We start from the raw sequence: 25,153 nt of genomic DNA, 5'->3' as shown, positions 1-25,153 counted from the left end.
TACAGAAAGAAAAGAAAGTAAATCAGTGAATCCGCATTTTTTCAAGTCAGTCTGCAATTTTTTGCCAAAATCTTAGCTTCGTTACGATGTTAGTAATGCACATAGTATTAATGTAATTTGTGCGTGTAACTGATGGTAGGGTCTGTCCCTGTATGGGCCGTTGAATATTTCCTTGTGTTCACACCAGAGTGTTCGATTAGTATCCTAGGATGTACCATAGAAGTAGCCTAAATGACTCTATCCTGCTTCATTCGAAACTAATATGCCATACAGTCTATAAGAAAATGGGTTTGCCAGTGTAATTGTTAAAATGTTACACCAATTTTCCAAACTTACGTCGACTTAAATGAAATACATTTGCTCGAAGATATTTATCGCATATTGATAACCTAAATGTCATTTTCCATGTGACTGATATACTGCAGTTTCTGTACTGAGCAATTACTTTCTAAACGCCGCTGTGGTCAAAGATTTTCCAAAAAATCCTCCTAGCGTAGCAAATGAGAAAATATTTGTTTTAGAACTGAACGCACTTACTTCGTAACAAATGCGGAACTTTAATTATAATCCATTATACGGTTATGAGTTCACGTTATCTTTGCTCTATACTTTACCTTTGCAACGTATCAGAATGATTTACGGCATTTTCTTGAAGCGCTACTCTTACAGTTAAATAGTGCAAGGTGATACACGGAAAGGTACTGCGAAGCTGGGAGTCGACCTACCGTTGAGCACATGAACGACAACAGTCTTGAGGTTGGCGTTGGAAGGATGGCAGGTGTACTTCCCCGAGTCCGGGGAGTCGGCGCGCTGGATCAGCAGGTAGCTGGTCGTGACGTCACCTTTCTCTGTGATCACAGACACGCCGCCCCTCGGCGAGTCGTAGTTGATCTCCTGCAAACAGAAGTACACGCCGTCGCTTAGAGAGATGTCGGAGGAACAAAGGTGATTGCTCGGGGCGTACGCATGGTTGAGGGAGCGGATGTGTGAAGTGATAGGAACGGTGATGCACGAGTCCAGGAGGCTGAAAAGGGAGTGTGTAGATGCTGTGTGTAGAATACTGAAGACCATATCGTTGACAGCAGACGCAACCGAAGTGAGCGAATTGAACAAAACACCGGAAATCGCAAGGAGGTTAACGGAGGCTATGAAATGACACTCATCGCAGACTGCGAATCTGGAGAGCGGTGTGCTGAATAACAAGTGCATCTTTCGACAGCTTACTAAGGAAGTTCAGCTAGCACTCTAAGCCGGAATTTTGACGCAGTCCAAGCACGGACTGTGATGGCCCAGAGGTTCGGCAGGAGCTTTTCGGAAACGGGTGTCGACCTGACGGGTGTTCGGGGAGTGCTGTGGTGAGTGTCTTCACCACGTGGTGAAAGGCAAGCTGAAACCACGTTTAATATATTTTGTGTGGGATCTAAAATTTAAAAACCTCTCTCACACCGGCCCGATTTAGCTTCACTGATCAGGATAGTAAAAACATGCGTATATTAAGGGAATTTTCATTGACAAAGCAGGCTTATCACATTCACACAGTTCAATACTGTTCTATCCTGATTAAATTAAGCTTAACTTAAATTCCATAAGGCAGTGAAGCAATTTCGAAGCCTCGGTGCGACGAAAATTGTCAGTCGATCTCCTGGAAACATTTGTAATAATTATTAACTTTCGGTGATCACATGGGGAAAGCCGGAGATCTGCTGGTAAGACCGTGTTAGCCTATTTATTTGAAGTAACTGGATATCTTGAGCATACAAAACGGCAGGTTCGTCCAGTGTAAATCAGACGTTCTCCACTGATCCCGTGCAACACAGCGTAGTAAGCAGACACTGTCAATAATAATAATCCCTTAAATATTACGCGAACAGACTTACTTTAGTTTAGGTCATGTATTAAATTCCTTCTCATACAGAATCTCATCAAGATGGCGACGAGCTCAACAATACATGCATATACATCCTTCTTTCACGACTAATCGGCAAGAAGTCTCTATTCTTTTTCCTAAGAGAAAACATAGATAGCAGAGAAGCTATTCCATGGAGTAAATGGACGCTCCAAGGAATAATTGGGCTTGAAAGTACTTTGCATTGATAATCGGTAAGATAAGAAGAGATATTTCGAGATATGTACTGAGCTATATAATTTATAAAATTTTTGAAAATATCGTGGAGAGACCGCTGCAAGAGACATTACACACGTCTAGACGTCGTGTGGTCGGGCGGCCACCCCTCATTACAGACGTCGGATGTCTTAGGCTGGGCAGGTTGGTACAACAGCACAGTCGGCGGATTGTGGCGGAACTAACATCAGACTTTAGTGCTGGTTCAAAAATGGTTCAAATGGCTCTGAGCACTATGGGACTTAACTTCTGAGGTCATCAGCCCCTATAACGCAGAACTATTTAAACCTAGCTAACCTATTGACATCGCACACACCCATACCCGAGGCAGGATTCGAACCTGCGACCGTAGCGGTCGCGCGGTTCCAGGCTGTAGCGCCTAGAACCGCTCGACCACATAAGCTGGCTTTAACTCTGAACATAGTACGTGTGTGTCTGAACACACAGTGTGCGGAACGCTTCTAACGGCCGGCCTCCGCAGCCGACGACCCTTGCATGTGCCTGTGTTGACACCACGTATCGGCAACTACGACGGAAATGGGCATGTGCCATAGGCACTGGACGTTGGAGCAGTGGCAGAGCGTTGCATGATCTGATGAATCCCGATATCTTCTTCATCATGCCGATTGGAGGGCGGGAATCTGTCGTCTTCCAGGGGAACAGCTCCTTGACTGCTACACTGCAGGACGGAAAAAAACTGGCTGCTGCGCCATTACGGCCTGGGGAACCTTCCGTGTGGCATCCATGGATCCGGTGGAGCTCGTGCAAGGCACCATGACTGCCAAGGAGTATGGTGCACGGGTTGCAGGCCACGTAAACCCTTCATGACGTTCTTGATTCCCGACGGCAGTGGCATGATTCGACAGGAGTGTGATGAAGTGGTTTAAGGAACACGGTGGCGAGTTCTAATTGGTGCGCTGACTCCCCAACTCACCAGATTTGAACCCCATTGAACACATTTGGTATGTGATTGAACGTGGTGTGAGCTCATCACCCTCTCCCCGGAATTTGCGGGAATTCCGCCATTTGCGTGTGCGGATGTGATGCCCGCTCCCTCCAGCAAGCTTCCAGGCTCTCATTGTTTCCATGCCACGACGCGTCGTCGCTGTTATCCGTGCCAAAGGTGAACATACCGCCTATTAGGTTGGTGAGCGTAATATTGTCGCTGATCAGTGTACAGCCGAGCAGCCGCAACTTGCGGTTCCACTACCAAGGCACAACTGTTGGGATTACAACGGATGGTGCACAGTTGTATGTATCAGTGAGGATTCCACTAGTGAACAAGGATACATTGGTTAAATGTTGGAGGATGCAGACCAACACAGTGAAGCTCAAGGCAGCTGGGAGGTTTGTGAAAGAGAGAGAGAAGACGGTATTGCCAGTAGCAGAAAATGGGGACCGAAGCATGGCGATGGATGAGGTTGAGCTTCAGCAGAGTGGGGTCATGACCAAACGCCCGACTCGTGAAGTCACAATGGTATGAAACACGTGCACACGCCACTGTTCAGTGGTAAAGCAAAATGATGTCCATGCCAGAAGTTGGTGAGGGAACCAAGGCAGTACTTCAAGAAAGCTGGTATGCAGTAGGTGTGTTCAGTACACAGCTTAGTAGTGGTTGCTAGTTTCTAAGAGCAAGGAAGTCTTATGGGAGCAAGACGTTTGGAATTAGAAGGAATTGGATTGTTGATTGTGTGATACGATGAGACCATAGTTTCAGGTGTTACACTGCTGAATGTAACCACAGTCACAGCTGTATTGGCGAGATGAACGTACAGAGATGTTGCCCAAACAAACCTTATCTTCCTAAACGACACCTGGGAAAGAAATGCATACCATTCATTAAGTCAGATGATAGCAGCACAAGAGGGGCAGATTACTTCAGAGCAGTTGACAATCCGTGAATCAGTGTCGGGATGGTAGATGTCAGGAATCTACGACCCTGATTGACGCTATTCCTAGCACCGTAGTGACTCTGATTTTGCTCTGTACAGCTTTTTCGTCTGTGAAATGACAAGCCGTGCTGATACCTGACCGAGGGATTATCCAAGTTCTCACAGATGTGATTCCCGGAGCGAGGGATGAAAAGTAGATTTATGTATTTGAAGATTAATATAAAGGTTGGATAGTACTGAAGAATAGCAAATGTGATAGTACGTACTTGTTTTAAAAATTAAGGGAAAAGGTAATCTCAATAAAGAACAAGGTTGGAGGAAGACCTAGAGCGCTGGGTCCCTGCGGATTGGGGTAGTACACTGTTGTTACCCAGTCTTTTAGCAAAAGTTGTAAGAAGTTAATGAGAAAGATACTGTGACGTACTGCATTAGGGGCCACAGGCTAGTGGCCACTGTGTAGCGACGCTTGAGACAGAATAACATGCACATAAGGCGATTGCAAAACTGCGGCTAGCTGCACTCAGCTGGAAACTGCTCCGCTTGTCAGTATTAACCATTGAATGTGTGTCAGTGACAGCACATCAGAGCAAGTCTCTTGTTATCGATGATGTCACCTGGTGTCTGCTTTTAAGTGAATCAAATGCACCTCTTACCAATATAAATACGATTGAATTTTGAAGTATATGGGCTTGCCTTTGCCAGAACCCGGCAGCACCACTACGACGCCTGGGCCACGCCAGACAGTGATACGACTGGGCATCACCAGCTGCCGCCAGGCACCTGTCGCCACCAGAACTGAGTTCCTCACGGGAATTAGCGCCACAACACCATTAACCTGCCATCTGCACGTGCTGCTGCCTGCAGTATGTACCCCGTAGGACTTGGTACTTCAGCGCCAGCCACCGATCGACTATAGCCAGAGGGCAGACAGTCGACAGCCGAGTCCTGCACACAGCAGTCTCAGCGCGCCTCCGCGGTTACCGTGTGAAGGGCCGAGGGGTTGCGCATAGTGCAACCGCCGACCAAGTTGCAGCGCGGTGCTGACGTCATGGCCGTGGCCTGCAGAGGCTGCCTTCGCTCTACGGGCCTGCCTACGCCACACCCTCTCGCCAGGGCGAAATCCGCCGCCCGTTCGTCTGCGCCAGAAAAGGTCAACAGATTGAGGTGCGTTCTGTTCTGTCTAGACAAGACAGTCCAAGCACAAGGCGGAGATACCGAAAGGGCACGCGTCAACTCACGCCGACTGGCGTGAATTCTGGAACAGGATACGTAATTAATGCTATAAAGAAAAGTACGTAGCTGCGTTCGTACTTAACTTTATTCCATCATTGTGGTACATCGCTCTTGGTTATACAAGTGAGACTCTCTCCAGATATGGTTAATGGCGCGTTGCTAGGTCGTAGTCATGGACTTAGCTGAAGGCTATTCTGTCTCTCGGCAAATGAGAGAAAGGCTTCGTCAGTGTAGTCGCTAGCAAAGTCGTCGTACAACTGTGGCGAGTGCTAGTCCGTCTCTCTAGACCTGCCGTGTGGTGGCGCTCGGTCTGCAAATACTGACTGTGGCGACACGCGGGTGCGACATGTACTAATTGACCGTGGCCGATTTAAAGCTACCACCTAGCAAGTGTGGTGTCTGGCGGTGACACCACACGTTCTTCCTCGTCGAGCCACGATAAAGAGTGCACCGAAGCTGAGTTAAGTCTTCTTCGCTGTCATCATTGGTTACACTGCACCCCTCCGGTCCGACATTACCGCCACTTACCACACCGAATGTAACTGCCCTTTTCAGTTTCCTCACTCGTTATTCCAGAGTTGTTTCACCTAAAAGTACCACATATACTTTTCCTAGCCATTGAAACGACAGTGTTTTCTGTGTATGACATGTTTCATTATCTTTTTTAAGTTCTGACTGGGAAATTATATTGTACCACCATTTATATGGGCTCTATTTCCATATACATTATTTACAGCACCACACTATTATATTAACTATACATACACAGAAGCGCAAAAGAAACTGGTATAGATATCCAAATTCAAATACGCATATATGTAAACAGGGAGAATACGGGGCTGCGGTCGGCAACTCATATACAAGGCAACAAGTGTGTGGCGCAGTTGTTAGATCGGTTACTGCTGCTGCAATGTCCGGTTATCAAGTTTTAAGCAAGTTTGAACGTGGTGTTATAGTCGGGGTCCGAGTGATGAGACTCAACATCTCCGAGTCAGCGATGAAGTGGGGAATTTCCCGTTAGACCATTTCACGAGTGTACCCTGAATATTAGGAATCCGGTAAAACATCAGATTCTGATATCGCTGCAGCCGGAAAAAGATACTGCAAGAATGGGACCAACGAGGTCTGAAGAGAATCGTTCGACGTGACAGAAGTGTTACCCCTCTGCAAATTTCTGCAGATTTCAATGCTGAGCCATCAACTAGTGTCAGCGTTCGGACTACTCAACGAAACATCTTCGATATGAGCTTTCGGAGCTGGAGACCCACTCATGTACCATTGACGACTGCACGACACAGAGCTTTACACCTCGCCTGGGCACGTCAACACCGACATTGGACTGTTGATGACTGGAAACTTGTTACCTGGTCGGACGAATCTCGGTTCAAATTGTATCGAGCGAACTACGTGTACCAATTTGGAGAGGACCTCATGGATTCATGGACCTTGCACGTCAGTAGGGGACTGTTGGAGATGTTGGAAGCTCTGTAATACTGTGGGGAGTCTGCAGTCGGAACGATATGGGAGCCCCCGATACGACTCTGCCAGGTGACTCATATCCACTGTGCATTCCGAGGGACTTAGGTAATTTCATAATTTCAGCAGGACAGCGCGACACCCCACACACCCAGAATTGTCACAGAGTGGCTTCAGGAACACTATTCCGATTTTATGAACTTCCGCTGGTCATCAGTCTCTCCAGACATGAACGTTATTGAGCATACCTGGGATTCAATGCAACTTTCTGTTCAGAAGAGATCTACACCCCCTCGTACTCTTACGGATTTATGGACAGCCCTGCAGAATTCATCGTGTCAGTTCCCCCCATCACTACTTCAGACATTAGTCGAGTTTATGCCACCTCGTTTTCCGGCACTTCTGCGTGTTAACTGTGGGCCCTTCACGATATTAGGCAGGTGTACCAGTTTCTGTAGCTCTTCGGTGTACATTTCTGCAAGGAACATATCGTCTCTCACTTCAGTTTCTAATGTTAGCGAACATTTAGTAATGGTGCTAACGTATGCTATTGTGTCGGTGTCTCTGACTGATGTCTTTCGGCTTCAGTTAAATATTACAGACTAGTTCATGTCTGACATTGCAGACGATACTTGGTCGTTTACTACGTGCCATTCTAACAATGGTAGATGCATCAAGTGGTCGCGCCTTACGTTTTATCAGCTGGGTGAATCAGGCACGCTTTCACGTATTACATTAACAGCGTGAGCGTAATAGCTGACAATGTTTTCACCCTTTGTATTAAACACTGTTGCCAAGTTCCTGTCATTGATGTTATACGTTGTAGGCCGTAATGTCATCAGTGTACTGACAAAGAAACTGATATGGAGAAACTCCACATCCCTGCAGACGATCTGTAATCATCGAAACTGTTAGCAACACTGAAGGTTATCATCTTAGTGGTTCAGTCAGATTTTAGCTGCATAAGAAATGAGTGTCTCTAATCGACAATGCAGTTCCCTAAAGTACAGAAACAAATGGTTGCCAGGGAAATGCCAGGAAAAAGCAAAGCGATTGTCAGATCAGAGACCTTATCAACGTTGGTGACAATGGCAGGTAGTATTTTTCTGACAATGTACTTCGTTGAAAGAATCGGCATCGAACACAATTTGAAAAAGGTTATTCGTAAATTTGTACTAGAAATCAAGTTTTGAGCACGCTTATCAAATATAGAAAGTTGTTGATGTTAGGTATTGAAATTAAATGTTGATGTTATACAATTATGAGTAGACGCAGTTTCTAATGATATTTTTCAGCTTATTGTGTTTCTGTTGAAAGAGTTGTCATGATTCCAGACAGTGTTTCAGACTGGGAACCGACCCAGGACCCTTCCCTTCTCTGTGCAGTGCGCTAACGATCATATTATCTGTGGACTACATTTGTTTTCCTCACATTTAGACTCCACAGGGTCTCACCGACGTTGGATTCTCTTCTGATATACAAATCGTTTTACGAATCTCTAGGGATAAACCACGGATTCTTAGGTCATATGAGCTTTCGTCAAAAATAAATGTTAAACTAATGGTCCACTTTAGCGCCCTGTTTCTGACATTCTCAAGCATTAGATTATCTAAACACAACGTCAGTTCAATATGGCGACTCAGGCGTCCTTCATTCTATCTGGAGAAAATTCCAGGTGAAAATCATTTCACGTTGTCTTTATGTTATGTGTAACATGTATATATCTAGAGGGCTGCAGTTGCCACATGTGGTGAGTCTGAATTGCTACGGATGTGACTGGAATGAACGAACGAAATGGTGACTATTACTCCAGAACGTCGAGAAGGGAGCTATCGAGCTTAACGTCTCCGTCCAGCGAACAAATTACGATTCCTTGACACACTCAAGAGAGAGTTTGTATTACATAAAGTACGTTGCTGCATAATCTCCGTGCAGTTATATGCCACAATTGCGGTAGTAACAATAACGTAATGTCGCCGGAGCCGGCACCTGTCTTCCTGGAACGTGGGTGTGTAGCGAGGCAATGCTGGATAAACACGAATCAGGTTATGCGACATTTCGCCACACGTCTGCTAATAGAGTGTTTTGTTATAACGCGAACTAAATATTACGTAAAATTGTGCAATACCGTTTATAGATGGAGTCGCCTCGGAATCCCCCCAGCGCCAGGCATCGCAAACCTATATATGGGGCATATCGAGGAAACTGCTCTTGGAAAAGCATCCCTAAATCCAGAGGCGTTCTTTCGACATACGGACGACACATGGGAGAATTTCTTGACCCCCTTCTCAGCATACATGGCAATATAAAGTTCACTATGGAAGTAAAAGGAAACAGATGCTAAGTTATCCTCGATGTTCTGATAAAGAAGAAAGCTAATGGCACTCTGGGATATTATGTATACAGAAGAAAGTCGAACACGGACCTGTACCTAAACGCAAGTAGCTGCCACCACTCACCACAACGGAAATCCGCGCACATCAATTTCATGCACAGAGCACGAGACATACTCGTATCCACCAGAAGAGCCTACTCACTGATTTGCAGCGTCTTCGGGAAACCTTTCACAGGAGCGGCTACTCAGAGACACAAATAAGTTGCGCTCTCGGGTGGAACAACAAAGAAGACGACCTCTACGAAGACACAAGCCATCTGGTGTTCCTTCCTTACGCTGGACCACCCATGGCCAAGACTGCCAGGATTTTGAAGAAAAATAACATCAGAACCATTATCCGTCAATCGGCAAAAATAAAAAAAATAAATCTTCTCGGCTCAATGCCAAATTCAGAAGAACGCAAAATCCCCAAGACTGGCTAAGTTTCACGGAAGCTCGAAATTTAGTGCGAACGTCAATGCGAGGTGTTTTTGATAGTTTCCACAATGAAATATTGTCTCAAAATATGGTAGAAAACGCAGAGAGATTTTGGTCGTATGCAAAATACATCAGTGGCAAAAAATAGTCAATACTGTCACTGTGCGATAGCGATGGCAATGTTACAGATGATGATGCCTCTACGGCGGAGTTACTAAATACAGTTTTCCGTAATTCCTTCACGAAAGAAGACGAAGTAAATATTCCAGAATTCGAAACCAGAACAGCTGTTAGCATGAGTGACATAATAGTAGATATTTTAGATGTTGCGAAACAACTCAAATCACTTACGAAAGGCAAGTATTCCGGTCCAGATGGTACACCAATCAGGTTTCTCTCAGAGTATGCAGACACAATTGCGGCTTTCTTAGCAATCATATACAACCGCTCACTTGACGAAAGGTCTGTTCCTAAAGACTGGAAAGTAGCACAGGTCACACCAATATTCAAGATAGGGAATAGGAGTAACCCATTGAAATACAGACCCATATGACTGACCTCAATTTGCAGTAGGGTTTTGGATCATATACTATACTCGAACATTATGAATCACCTTCAAGAAAATGACTTATTGATACATTACCAACACGGCTTCAGGAAATATCGTTCTTGTGCAACACAGCTAGCTCTTATTCCCATGAAGTAATGAGTGATGTCGACAAGGGATCTCAGATCGATTCCATACTTTTAGATTTCCAGAAGGCTTTTGATACCATTCCTCACAAGCGAATATTAATCAACTTCCGTGCATATGGAGTATTGTCTCTGTTGTGTGACTGGATTCGTGATTTCCTCTCAGAGAGGCCACAGTTCGTAGTGATAGGCGGTAAATCATCGTGTAGAACAGAAGTGATATCTGGCGTTCCGCAAGGAAGTGTCATAGGCCCTCTGCTGTTCCTGATTTATATGAATTATTCAGGTGATAATCTGAGCCGCCCCCTTTGTTTGCAGATGACGCTGTAATTCACCCTCTAGTAAAATCATCATACGATCAATTACAATTACACAATGACCTAGAGAGAGTTTCTGTATGGTTCGAAATGTGGCAATTAGCACCAAACAAAGAAATGGGTACTAAAAGGAATCCTATAAATTTTGGGTATACCATAAATCGCACAAATATAAGGGCTGCCAATTGAACTAAATAACTAGGAATTAGAATTACGAACAACTTAAATTGGAAAGACCACATAGATAATATTGCGGGTAAGGTGAAACAAAGACTGCGCTTTGTTGTCAGAACACTTATAAGATGCGACAAACCCACTAAAGACACGGCCTACATTACACTTGTCCGTCCTCTCCTGGAATATTGCTGCGCGGTATGGGATCCTTACCAGGCAGGATTGAGGGAGGACATCGAAAAACTGCAAAGAAGGGCAGCTCGTTTCGTGTTATCCAGCAATAGGGGCGAGAGTGTCACTGATATGATACGCGAGTTGGGGTGGCAGGCACTGATACAAAGGCGGTTTTCTTTGCGTCGAGATCTATTTACGAAATTTCAATCACCAGCTTTCTCTTCCGAATGCAAAAATATTTTGTTGACGCCCACCTACACAGGGACAAATGATCATCATAATGAAATAAGAGGAATCAGACCTCGAACGGTAAGATTTAGGTGTTCCTTTTTCCCACGACCAGTTCGAGAGTGGAATGGTAGAGAAGTTGTATGAAAATGGTTCGATGAACCCTCTGTTAGGAACTTAAGTGTGAATTGCAGAGTAACCAGGTAGAGGTAGATGTAGATGTAGATGAAAGAGAAATTAGGACTACAGATACCTGGATTTTATATCATCAGTTACGAATGTGGCAAACAATACATCGGCCAAATGACAAAGCAGGCAGGCAGAATTAGGCGTCCGCCGGGGATCGGCATTAAGTTCTATAATCTTTTCATTGTACACTATGTGATCAAAATATCCGGACGACAACAAAAACATACATTTTTCATATATACACTCCTGGAAATTGAAATAAGAACACCGTGAATTCATTGTCCCAGGAAGGGGAAACTTTATTGACACATTCCTGGGGTCAGATACATCACATGATCACACTGACAGAACCACAGGCACATAGACACAGGCAACAGAGCATGCACAATGTCGGCACTAGTACAGTGTATATCCACCTTTCGCAGCAATGCAGGCTGCTATTCTCCCATGGAGACGATCGTAGAGATGCTGGATGTAGTCCTGTGGAACGGCTTGCCATGCCATTTCCACCTGGCGCCTCAGTTGGACCAGCGTTCGTGCTGGACGTGCAGACCGCGTGAGACGACGCTTCATCCAGTCCCAAACATGCTCAATGGGGGACAGATCCGGAGATCTTGCTGGCCAGGGTAGTTAACTTACACCTTCTAGACCACGTTGGGTGGCACGGGATACATGCGGACGTGCATTGTCCTGTTGCAACAGCAAGTTCCCTTGCCGGTCTAGGAATGGTAGAACGATGGGTTCGATGACGGTTTGGATGTACCGTGCACTATTCAGTGTCCCCTCGACGATCACCAGTGGTGTACGGCCAGTGTAGGAAATCGCTCCCCACACCATGATGCCTGGTGTTGGCCCTGTGTGCCTCGGTCGTATGCAGTCCTGATTGTGGCGCTCACCTGCACGGCGCCAAACACGCATACGACCATCATTGGCACCAAGGCAGAAGCGACTCTCATCGCTGAAGACGACACGTCTCCATTCGTCCCTCCATTCACGCCTGTCGCGACACCACTGGAGGCGGGCTGCACGATGTTGGGGCGTGAGCGGAAGACGGCCTAACGGTGTGCGGGACCGTAGCACAGCTTCATGGAGACGGTTGCGAATGGTCCTCGCCGATACCCCAGGAGCAACAGTGTCCCTAATTTGCTGGGAAGTGGCGGTGCGGTCCCCTACGGCACTGCGTAGGATCCTACGGTCTTGGCGTGCATCCGTGCGTCGCTGCGGTCCGGTCCCAGGTCGACGGGCACGTGCACCTTCCGCCGACCACTGGCGACAACATCGATGTACTGTGGAGACCTCACGCCCCACGTGTTGAGCAATTCGGCGGTACGTCCACCCGGCCTCCCGCATGCCCACTATACGCCCTCGCTCAAAGTCCGTCAACTGCACATACGGTTCACGTCCACGCTGTCGCGGCATGCTACCAGTGTTAAAGACTGCGATGGAGCTCCGTATGCCACGGTAAACTGGCTGACACTGACGGCGGCGGTGCACAAATGCTGCGCAGCTAGCGCCATTCGACGGCCAACACCGCGGTTCCTGGTGTGTCCGCTGTGCCGTGCGTGTGATCATTGCTTGTACAGCCCTCTCGCAGTGTCCGGAGCAAGTATGGTGGGTCTGACACACCGGTGTCAATGTGTTCTTTTCTCCATTTCCAGGAGTGTAAATATAGGGTGGTCAAAAACGCTCTGAAAAGCGTGTGAGGCTGTTGCAGCGGAGTAGGTTGAGCTCATAAATCGATGATTTGCACCTTTAATGATGTAATTATGGTTGAGGTCAGCCACTCAGGTCTTGCTCATGCAGATTCAAGCAGCCTGCCAAAGATGGTGTAGTATGATGTAATTATGGTTGAGGTTAGGTCTTGCTCATGCAGATTCAAGCAGCCTGCCATAGATGGTGTAGTCAAACGCGTTATTCATCTGGTTGCCTCAAACTGAACTAGAGAGCGATACAAAAACTGGAAATTGGATGGTAGAAACGTCCGAACTCGCTCCATCCAAGGGTTTCATGTGCTATTATTCTTTTTTTGGGGTGGGGGTGGGGGTGGGGGGTTGGCAGTTTCATCTTACCAAACGAAGAACACGTTTGGTAACAGTACCTCTGGCAGCCTGCTTTGTCTTGCGTGCACAAATACCTGATTGATTAACTTCAATGCTAATTAATCGAAAACGGCGTAATGTATCGAATTTTTTTTTATAATAATAGCACAACCTACCTTGCAACATCCTTACAAGCGTTCAGACGGTTTTTATCACCCTGTGTAAGGATACGTACAGTAGTTGAGAATACAGAACTAGACAGTCAGTGACGGGATTTCTCGTTCGTGAGCGTAAGGAAGGTGGGAGAATTTCTACCTGTCAGTGTGTCGTTCCGTCAGTGTGGAGGGAAGGTCGTTGCAGTAGCGTGGGGTAAATCTCGTTTCCGCTGTGCTGGGGACTCTTACTCGTACGATTCCCGGCGGGGTCTGGGATTTTCTCTGCCTCGTGATGACTGGGTGTTGTGTGCTGTCCTTAGGTTAGTTAGGTTTAAGTAGTTCTAAGTTCTAGGCGACTGATGACCATAGATGTTAAGTCCCATAGTGCTCAGAGCCATTTGAACCATATTTTCTTACTCGTGCACTTGAGGGAGGGGAAGGGGAGTATTTTTGTTTGGGAAGTGGGGAGGACTCTCGTTCATATAGCTTGATGAGACTCTTTTCATGATACTTTAGGGGGGGGGGGCATCATTCTGACAGTGTGTGGCTCTCTTCTCGACAGTATGGGGAACTCTCTATCCAACCATGTGGAGGGTCTCTCAGTCTGATGGAGTTGGGGACGCTCGATCCAACGTGTGCCGGTACTCTTGATCCTGCTGATTGGGGAGATTCACGAGTACTCAAAGTGGGGGACTCTTATACTGGCACTGTAGAGGACCCTCATTCTAGCTCATTGTGGCACCCATCAGTGCTTGGAGACTCTCGTCCTAGCAGTGGAGTGAGACGTTTGTCCACTGTAGGGGGTTCCTTGTCCAGGTAGTAAAGTGGCCCATTTTCCAGGCAGTGCAGAGGAACTGTTGTCCAAAAAGTGCAGGGGAAGCCTTGACCCAGCAGGCCAGGGAGGCTCTAGTTCTGGCAGTGCTGGTAGATTATTGTTCGAGCCGTTCTGGGAGACTGTTTTATTCCGGCAGTGCTGAGAAAGTCTTGGTCTACCATTTACGAGTGACGCTGTAGTTTCTCTGATAATCTGTATGGTTTTTGGCCACACCATTTACTTATTTTCTGATAAGGAAAACAGTATCAAACATTGCTGTCGCCATAATGATAGGTAGAAAATTTTGACAACCAGCAAGTTGAGATACTTCACAATTTCGGTGGTGGTTACGTCATACTTCCATTATTTCAACCACTGTCGATACTTGTTGAACCGAGTGATACCCAGTGGAAAATTTTGACTTAATTTGACGATCATCATCGAACAACTTTTACTCTGTTTCAACAGTCGTAGGGACTTAGACAGTTTTAGTTGGGCATTTATATGAAACCAGCAGGTTTGCAATGAAACGATTTCTTCGACTGGTCCGCCGAACATTTAGTTTACACACGCTTCATCACTTGCGGGTCTTGATCATTACTTTGTTCCATGCCCCCACTATTACTGAAAACATTTATCGGTGAAATACCTGATATATTTGTTTGAAGTGAATGACTTTCACCGATAGCTATAGTTAATTACAATCTTTTGCTAATTTCCTAATAACTGTTATTGAATTTTGTAAAAAACTGGAACATTTTTCGCAGGTGAACGGTCTCTTCTGAGACAGAACGAAGAAACTTAGCTACTCTAGACTACACACTTGTTGTAAGACGCCTATTCACCACAAGAATTCGAAAATTAAGAGGCCTACTTCTGGATCGATCACCATCACGTTGCTAATATAGTGGATATGAAAACTGATTCAGCAAGCAGACCTAATTGCGTAAGCTAATTAATAAATGAATACAGAGTATCACTTTCCTTCTGCAGCTTAGAAATAGGTCGTATATTTTATTTTCTCTGCACTCTGGCAACTTTTCGATCATGGTACATTATTTCCTCACCGAGGTGGAAAAGTCTGTTTGTACCCTGTTCTCTCGGGGCCGTTGAAAACCAGACGGAGCGCACGGTCAGCACATGAATAAGGAATGAGCGGAAGTTGGAAGCGAGTCACGGACCGAAGGCCTCGACAGATCAATGGGCTGTTCCCCATTACGTAGCCACACCAGATCGCTGACAACGAACATCACTTCGCACTTACCCCTTGACGTCATGTCAAGATCTGGAAAAGCGTTCACGTTCATTGTTAATTCTCCTTCTCGGATAGTTTCGCCACGCTCTCAGACAGCCAGCAGCGTCACGGGATGCATTCGTATCTGCAGAAACACCATCAGTCATCCACATTGAACTGAATGCACGAATCGCCTTTAGAGACGCCTTCGGCCAACAGCAAGTGGCCGAGTCCATAGAAATCACAATTTGTACCTCCTGGAAGGCAGAATATCATTATAGTGTAATCTTGAATTTAAGATACCGACAGATGAAAGTATCACTGACGAACGGAATGTAGGTATCGTAAGCTCAATACATGGAGAAGATGATACACTGTGTGTACTAACTGTAGGAGAATTGGCCTATACCTACTGCATACGACATATTCTTCAACGTTCCCTCTAGTAGCCCTGCGCTTTATATTGTAAATGCTGTTGGTGATTATCTACGTGAATTTCGTCATGGAAGATTTGATGGTAATCATATCTTCACGATTCGGTAAATACTGACATGTGTAAGGAATTTATGAATGATATCATCGGATCAGCCTATGACGGTACTGACATAAGAGATCCATATATGGGAATGAAACAATTAAGAGATTCATCATAAACTGACGCCTTAGTCAAATATGCGATAGAAAATACCACGATTCAATTAAAGATACAAAATACGTTATCAGGTGCTGTGAACACAAAATCGGCGAAAGAAAGGGAGATTCATTACCCTGCCTTTTGTTCAATATAGCCTTTGAAACTGTTATAAAAGAAGCAGGTATCAGTACAAGAGGGCTTAGCCTGTAGCTATCAGTTTAGGTGCAGAAATACGCAGATGGTATAAATATACTATGATCAACGGCAGGAGGTACGAAAGGAGCCTTCACAAGAACGCCGAACCCACAAAGAAATGAATGAAAACAAAGACAGTAAGTGATTCACGTAAGTCTCATGTGAATAGTTTCACTTACCTGTGGTGAGAAGTAGGCTGTAAGAACAATGTCAGCTCGGACAGCGAAAATTGGTGGCCAACAACCATGGGTTCAAAAAGAAAAATGTTAAATCAAAGCTGCTGGGAAACTAGACTTACGATGTATAAACCTTTATTGAGTATTGTGCTCATATATGATGCTGTATAAAATACAGTTCGACGTATTTGAAAGAAAGCTCTGGAGACAATTTTTTGGGCTAGTGGGAGAATACGGCCTGTTATGGAAAATATTCGACTGAAAATGACATAATTTACTATTGAGAAACCTTACGTTGTCCGAGTATTTATTTATCTATATAATTTGGTACTCCTCTCCTCCTCCGTCCTTTCTCAGTCCACGTGCTTCTCTCCCCATATTTCTGTCTACCTCTTACTCGCCTCCTCTCTGTTCAACTCCACCTCCCTCTCCCACCATTATTTGTATACGTCCTCCTGCCCTCTCTCTGTCTTTCTGTCCCTCACCTTTTCTTTCGTCATCTCCTTCTCTCCTTTGGTCCATCTGCTTCTAAATCTGTCGATCTATTCCTGTCCCATCTGTCCGTATCCCGTTCTCCCCCCCCCCCAGTCTTCTCCTTCACCACTAACTCTTCCTCACCCCCTGCATCTTCTCCCCTCTTCTCTCTTTGTCTATCTATTCCTCCCCCTTTCCCTGTCTATCTGCTTCTAGTCACTTTCCGTCGTTTTCCCCCTCCCCCCATCTCTGTCCACCTACTCACCCAGCTAGTAGTGTCCATCTCCCCGTATACCATTTGCTTCTGTTCACCTACTCCCCCTTCTCTCTCCACGATACTTCCATCACCTGATTTGGATGTTGCTGGTTCTTACCCCTACAGTAGTAAGTAGCCGGTGTAGGAAGTTTGGCTGAAATCAAGCAAGGGGTTTGGAGAATGTTTTTGCCCCTGGCTTTGCCAACGTACACACGTGTCGCACATATTTCATGTATATTTCATTTCAGACATGTTTGTAGACGTATATCACTTCCTGCAGTTTCGTTTTCACATATCTACTGTTTATGAGGTCATATCACTTGAGCTATATGTTGTACAATGATGTATTTTTACACGTACATCCACTGATATATGTGGATTCTGTCTGGGTAGTGTGTTGCGAACAGAATTAGTGGTAACAGGTAATAAATTAAAACGTCTTGCGTGATGCAGTTTTTTACACATTTCAGTGTTTATGACGACCTGTCTCCTAAACTGTCATGTAATAATATATTTTTGCAAGCAAATTCGTTGGTACATACGAATATTGCCTGCAAAGTATGTCACAAACGGAGTTAGTATAGAGAAACAATAAATTAAAAGGTCCCTGATGCGGCACTATTACTGCAAAAAGAGCGAAAATGTAGGAAGCAGATCAAGTTTTGTTCTTTCATCACTTTTCTCAGCGAGGAAAAGAGTCATAAAGGTTTGAAATTATGTGTAAAGTTGGATGCAAGTCAGTAAGTGCTCTCATTCTCAAATACTGCTTGAATTTATTGTGTGTAGTCACGCGTCGTGCACTGTGATTCTCTTTCACCCCATACTCTCGCCCATTTTAGAGTTTAGTGGTTCTCCTGCCCACAGTGGTTCTTTCCAGGGAGTAACTGATACGTGTACCACGTTTGGCTGAAATTGAATTAGTAGTTTCGGAGACGACGTGGAACAAGCTTACATACATTTTTATAATATGTATGGGTATAGTGAAACAGACATATGGCGCGCGACACAATTGATCGTACTATCCAATTCCTAATTTTTGAATAATTTTGTTTAGATAACAAGACAAAAACGATCATCCAATCAACCCTGACCATTACCACTTCCGACGTCACGTTCAGAGAAGAGATGTCTGATGCCTTTGGAATGAGGACAAAAGCCAGACAGGGAGACTGACTATCGTCTATCTCTTCAACTATACTTTCGGGAAAGTATTCCGAAAGAATTGAGCAATTCAAGCGTAGGAAATGGGGCAGGGCTAGGCTACAATTATACACGGTGAAACACCTCAAACGTGTACCGCAAATATTGCATAAATGGAAAGGGCTAATGGCGTGCGGTTTTCACAGAATGGACAGTTACTCAGGGCTTCGTACTATTAGAAAACCAACAGACTGTAAAAACAATTAAAAAGTGTATTTTTTTGATACCGTACACTTTTTAAATATAGCGATGCCTGTTAAAATTAAAATGGGATGAATTAGAATCTCAGTGATATTTGTAGCAGGATTGTAGTGCGAGTCGCTTACAAGAAATCATATTTTCAGTAGTTCCCACTTGTATAAGACTTGCTAAAGATCAACACAAGTGAGTACACTGGTTACATGGGTTCTGCTCGGTAACGAGACAACTAACCGTCAAAGATTGCGTTCAAAATGACCACCAGCAGCGGCAATTCACGCTTCCCGTCTTGTATAAAACTACTACTGCACACGTGCTAGCAAACCAGTGGAGATGTCCGAGCAGGCTGTAGTAATTGCGCATCATTGGATGTAGTTGGTATGTCCTTTCCCCTCAGAAGAAAGTCAACAGGTGACAAATCCGGTGAACTAGCTGGCCAAGGTACAGGCCCTCGGCGTCCAGTCCAAGGATTTGGAAAGAAATCGTGAACACATGCTGTATTACTTCGTGAGCTATGGGCTGGACAGCCGTCATGTTGGTACCAGTGGTTCCTCATTATCTGCAGAGGAACGCCTCCTAACATCCGTGGAAGATGGTCTGTTAGGAGGTTGTGATACTTTTGAGCGTTCAGTGATCCGTGAAAAACGGGCCTATGAGGTGGATTATCGTCCTACACCACACGTTTACACTTCGAGCAATGTGACCTTCCACGTGACAGAACTAACGGGGATTCTTAAAGGAACAATAGTGTATGTTTTGGTGGTTCAGCTGGCCATGACTGCTAAATGTGGTTTCATCACCTAACATGTTACATGACACATCTGGAATATCCTGTCTTAATGTCCATAACAGAAGTTATCACGATTCACATAATCGTTCCCATGCAGGTCTTGACCGGGAGAGATATGACAGCGATGGAAACTATGTTCATGGAGAATATGTAGGACAGCCTCATGCCACTTCCTCGTGGGATTGCGCGAGAGGTAACGTGCAATTTAAATGCAACAGCAGATGGTTCAAATGGTTCAAAAGGCTCTGAGCACTATGGGACTTAACATATGAGGTCATGAGTCACCTAGAACTTAGAACTACTTAAACCAAACTAAGCTGTGTACATCACACACATCCATGCCTGAGGCAGAATTCGAACCTGCGACCGTAGCGGTCGCGAAGTTCCAGACTAAAGCGCCTAAAACCGCTCGGCCACACCTGCCGGCTACAACAGCAGAGTGAACATTAATTTTCCTTTCTGTCGTCTCTTATTTGCTTTTGTTTCGGTATGTAGATGTTACACTACCACTTTCACGTAACTGGTTTAAGATGACGATAAACAATTACCGCATACACCGTACAAGTACGAACTGCTTTCTTTCTGCACTCTCCATACACCATTAGCATGTCGGCGTTTTACGCATTGGTAAAGCCCATCGTTCAGGCGCGACCTACTGTTAAGACTGTCACACACCAACCGACTAGCAAGTGGCAGTACACTCAGGGAACAAACAAGCACACTGTAAGCCAACATAACAGCATTGTACTTAGGAAGTACGCAGGTTGAATGGCACAAACAAGTACCGACATGGAAATTTTTCGAAATACGATATCTCGTGAACCATTCGTTCTAGAATCCTGCAACGAATACCACTGTATTCTGTTTTAATCTACTTTTAGTTTTCCAATGTCAATAGGCATTGTGCTACTTAAAACTGTATGTTTGCATACAAAATACACCTTCCACGTATTATTACAACTGTATATTGTCCCTCGTGTAGCAATCTGTTCTGTGAAAAGCGCACATGAGTAGTACTCTCCATTTCCGCAATACTTGTGGTGGAAGTTTTAGGTGATTCATCCGGTATAAATTTTACAATGGACTGCAATGGACTGACTTACCTTTGAAAATGATTTAGCAATGATTTCGTAGATACTACAGGAAAGGATCTTAACCAACTGAAGAACTGGTAAGGAAAGCTGGCCTTCAAATCTCCTTTGAAATAAGTGCTAAGAGAATTGGAGGTCGGAATAAGAAGAATTAAGCTGGCGGAATAACTTAAATATCTGCGTAAACGTCTACAAGCTAACCTGTAAGAGAAAGAGCCCTTCGTGCAGTACATTAACGAAATGTAAATGGCCTACCATCAAACTATAGGCAACTACAATAAGAGATCGACACCCTTAAACGTCAAAATTAAACTGTACTACACTTATACTCGACCGGTGGCTCCATATGCTTCAGAGTCTCCTACAATAAAGAAGAAAGATCTGATGGGGAAACCTCAGACCAAAGAAAGGAAGATTTTCGTAAATATCCTGGGCCCCAAAGAGGGAAATAGCGAAAACAGTTGGCGTCCTAGTCACCACCTATACAATGTGACCCATAAATGTTGCAATATACTTCGAGGGTTTGTAGAGTGTGTCTTCAGGAACGATAGGAACCCGCGTTTGGAAACGTCATCCAACGACGATACATAGCTTCGAAGTTGTAGATGCCGCGAAGTTGTAGGCCAACCCTGCGGCAGCAAACGTGACTTTGTTCACTGTGCAGGCCGTACGTGGAATGTGTCGCGATGCTCTTTGTTATTCAGTGATCGCAACTAATTGCCTTGATCGCCGGTGGAGGAGATGCTGGTAGGTACTGCGTAGGAAGGCCTTGTCTTCCACAACTGCACTGCTCTGTTTCCTTGGCGGACGACGGTTCTGAACATGCGCACTTTATTTTGCTCATGAAACGCTCTAAAATGTCATTTGCTTTTCGGTATACAGCGAACAGTCATGTTTTCTGTTGAATGGGTTGCCCAGTGGCCGGCGTCATTGTCTATAACTTCGACACTCTGTAGCGTCGTTGGATGACGTTTCCATACGCGGATCCCTAACGTCGACTTGTTCCCAGGATACACTCTTCAACCGCTTGTAGTCTGTCGCGATATTCCCATGACAGGCATCAGGGTAATGTACGTTAGGAAAAAACTACGAACACACAATGGTTTCCAGGAAAAGCCGAAGCTCAAGACGAGGAGAGTGTGGTGTCACCGCCAGACACCACACTTGCTAGGTGGTAGCCTTTAAATCGGCCGCGGTCCGCTAGTATACGTCGGACCCGCGTGTCACCACTGTCAGTGATTGCAGACCGAGCGCCGCCACACGGCAGGTCTAGAGACACGTCCTAGCACTCGCCCCAGTTGTACAGCCGACTTTGCTAGAGATGGTTCCCTGACAAATTACGTTCTCATTTGCCGAGACGATAGTTAGCATAGCCTTCAGCTACGTCATTTGCTACGACCTAGCGAGGCGCCATTATCATTTGCTATTTATCTTGTGATGCATGTACCGTCAGACCGATGTTCACCAATTATGGATTGAAGTTAAGTATTCCAGCAGCTACGTATTATTTTTACTAGACTCAACTCCTTTAACTGTTCCAGACCTCACGCCAGCCTGCGTGAGCTTAAACGCGTGCCTTTCGGCTACCGGTCATAGTGGCTTGGCTGTCTTGCCAAGTCACAACAGAGAGAATAAAAAAGAACACCAGAGACGAATGCGGAAGCATTTGGGGCAGTTAAAGCTGATAAAATGATAGATTGTAATTTATGTGGTCTGTCCCTAGCTGGCCAGCATGAGGAAAGAAGATGAACAACAAATTGTTACTTACCTTATGATCGAAAGGCTACAGTAGTCAGGACATATACTGGGAGTTGACTGAATGATTAACATCATATTGAATACTGTGGCTGGAGGAAACTAAAGAGTTGGAAGACCAAAACTAAGGTAGGAGGTACACTATGTGATCAAAAGTATCCGGACACCACCAAAAACATACGATTTTCACATTGGGTGTATTGTGCTGGCACTTACTGCCAGGTACTCCATATCAACCACCTCATCAGTCATTAGACATCGTGAGGGAGCAGAATGGGGTGCTTTGCGTAACTCACGGACTTCAAACGTGGTCAGGTGACTGGGTGTCACTTGTGTCATACGTCTGTACGCGAGATTTCCACGCTCCTAAACATCATTAGTGTGGTGTCACCGCCAGACACCACACTTGCTAGGAGGTAGCTTTAAATCGGCCGCGGTCCATTAGTACATGTCGGACCCGCGTGTCGCCACAGTCAGTATTTGCAGACCGAGCGCCACCACACGGCAGGTCTAGAGAGACGGACTAGCACTCGCCCCAGTTGTACGACGACTTTGCTAGCGACTACACTGACGAAGCCTTTCTCTCATTTGCCGAGAGACAGTTAGAATAGCCTTCAGCTAAGTCCATGACTACGACCTAGCAAGGCGCCATTAACCATATCTGGAGAGAGTCTCACTTGTAGAACCAAGAGCGATGTACCACAATGATGGAATAAAGTTAAGTACGAACGCAGCTACGTACTTTTCTTTATAGCATTAATTACGTATCCTGTTCCAGAATTCACGCCAGTCGGCGTGAGTTGACGCGTGCCCTTTCGGTATCTCCACCTTGCGTTTGGACTGTCTTGTCTAGACACAACAATTAGCACCACTGCTTCTGTTGTGGATTGGCAAGACAGCCAATCCACTATGACAGGAAGCCGAAAGGCACGCGTTTAAGTTCACGCAGGCTGGCGTGAGGTCTGGAACAGGACAAGGAAATTAGACTTTAGCAAAAAACGTACGTTGCTGCTGAAATACTTAACTTTAATCCATAAATGGTGAACATCGCTCCTGATGGTACATTATTCATAATCTCAATAGTAACTGGTAATGGCGCCTTGCTAGGTCGTAGCAAATGACGTAGCTGAAGGCTATGCTAACTATCGTCTCGGCAAATGAGAGTGTATTTTGTCAGTGAACCATCGCTAGCAAAGTCGGTTGTACCACTGGGGCGAGTGCTAGGAAGTGTCTCTAGACCTGCCGTGTGGCGGCGCTCGATCTGCAATCACTGATAGTGGCGACACGCGGGTCCGACGTATACTAACGGACCGCGGCCGATATAAAGGCTACCACCTAGCAAGTGTGGTGTCTGGCGGTGACACCACAGTTTCCCATGTGATAGTGAAGCTGAAACGTGAGGTGACACTTAGAGCACAAAAGCATACAGGCTGACCTCGTCTGTTGACTGACAGAGACCGTCGACTGTTGAAGAGGATCGTAATGTGTAATAGGCAGACATCTATCCAGACCATCACACAGTAATTTGCTAACTGGATCAGGATCCACTGCAAGTACTATGAAAGTTAGGCGGGAGGTGAGAAACCTTCGATTTAATGGTCGAGCGGCTGCTCATAATCCACATATCACGCCGGTAAATGCCACACGACGCCTCGCCTGGTGTAAGGAGCGTAAACATTGGAGGATCGAACAGTGGAAAAACGTTGTGTGGAGTGACGAGTCATGGTACAGAATGAGGCGATCAGGTGGCAGGGTGTGAGTATGGCATATGCGAGGTGAACGTCATTTGCCAGCGTGTGTAGTGCCAACAGTAAAATTTGGAGGCGGTGGTGTGGTGTGGTCGTGTTTTCAATGGAGGGGGCTCGCCCCCCTTGTTTTTTGCGTAGTACTATCACAACACAGGCCAGCACTTTGTTGCACCTTGTTGCTTCCCACTGTTGAAGAGCAATTCGGGGATGGCGACTGCATCTTTCAGCACGATCGAGCACCTTTTCATAATGCACGGACTGTGGCGGAGTGGTTACTCGACAATAACATCCATGTAATGGACCGGCCTGAACAGAGCCCTGACCTGGAACGCCGACTTCGTGCCAGGCCTAACCGACTGACAACGATATCACCCCTCAGTGCACTACTCCGTGAAGAATCTGCTGCCATTCCCCAAAAAATCTTCAAGCACCTTACTGAAAGTATGCCAGCGAGAGTGAAAGCTGTCATCAAGGCCAATGGTGGGGGGGCGACAACACCATATTGGATTTCAGCATTATTGATGGAGGGCGCCACGAACTTCCAAGTCATTTTCAGCCAGGTGTCCGGATACTTTTGCTGACATAGTGTACAAGTCAGAGAGGACCAATAGTAAACTGGAATTCAGAACTGGAGGTGTTCGGCACCAATCACCAAGAATGGAATAATCTCCTGCAGAAGGACAAGTTTAAAGAAGGACAAACGTGCTAGTGATGATGATGATGACGATGACGCTCACGATGATGTAATCTCATATGCTTGTCACCACCTTTAAATAAAAATGAAACAAAACTGATTCCTTATCCAGGAAGTAATGATACGGCGCAAGAATAAAGTTTTTGATGCGCTAATGCAAGGGGCGCCAACTGGATGCTCGAAGGTACCAAGGTGTCCAGCGACCGTGCTTCTCGCCTTATGTTACCAGAAAAAGATAAAACGGACAAGTGGGAGCAGGATTCGCCCTCTGAGGTTTCCGTAGAAACTTAATTATATATATTTATGGGTCATCTATAGGTTCTGATGCGTGAGCTAGCTTGTACATAAATGGCAGTGTCTTTTGACTACAGTGACCTAGAGGCTTAAGAT

The 25,153-nt window shown here is 45.5% G+C and overlaps 1 protein-coding gene across 1 annotated transcript in view; it reads right to left on the bottom strand.

Moving 5' to 3' along the window:
- LOC126188807 (zwei Ig domain protein zig-8-like) overlaps window positions 1-25,153 on the bottom strand; it is a 475,470-nt gene that overhangs the window by 91,532 nt on the left and 358,785 nt on the right. The window contains exon 5 of the mRNA XM_049930420.1: window positions 726-894. Coding sequence (XP_049786377.1) covers window positions 726-894 — 169 coding nt within the window. The remainder of the gene's footprint in view (window positions 1-725; window positions 895-25,153) is intronic.

This window comes from Schistocerca cancellata, chromosome 5 (assembly GCF_023864275.1).
Source record: "Schistocerca cancellata isolate TAMUIC-IGC-003103 chromosome 5, iqSchCanc2.1, whole genome shotgun sequence".
Classification (NCBI taxonomy): Eukaryota; Metazoa; Arthropoda; class Insecta; order Orthoptera; family Acrididae; genus Schistocerca; species Schistocerca cancellata.
This window is presented reverse-complemented; position numbering and strand designations above follow the sequence as displayed.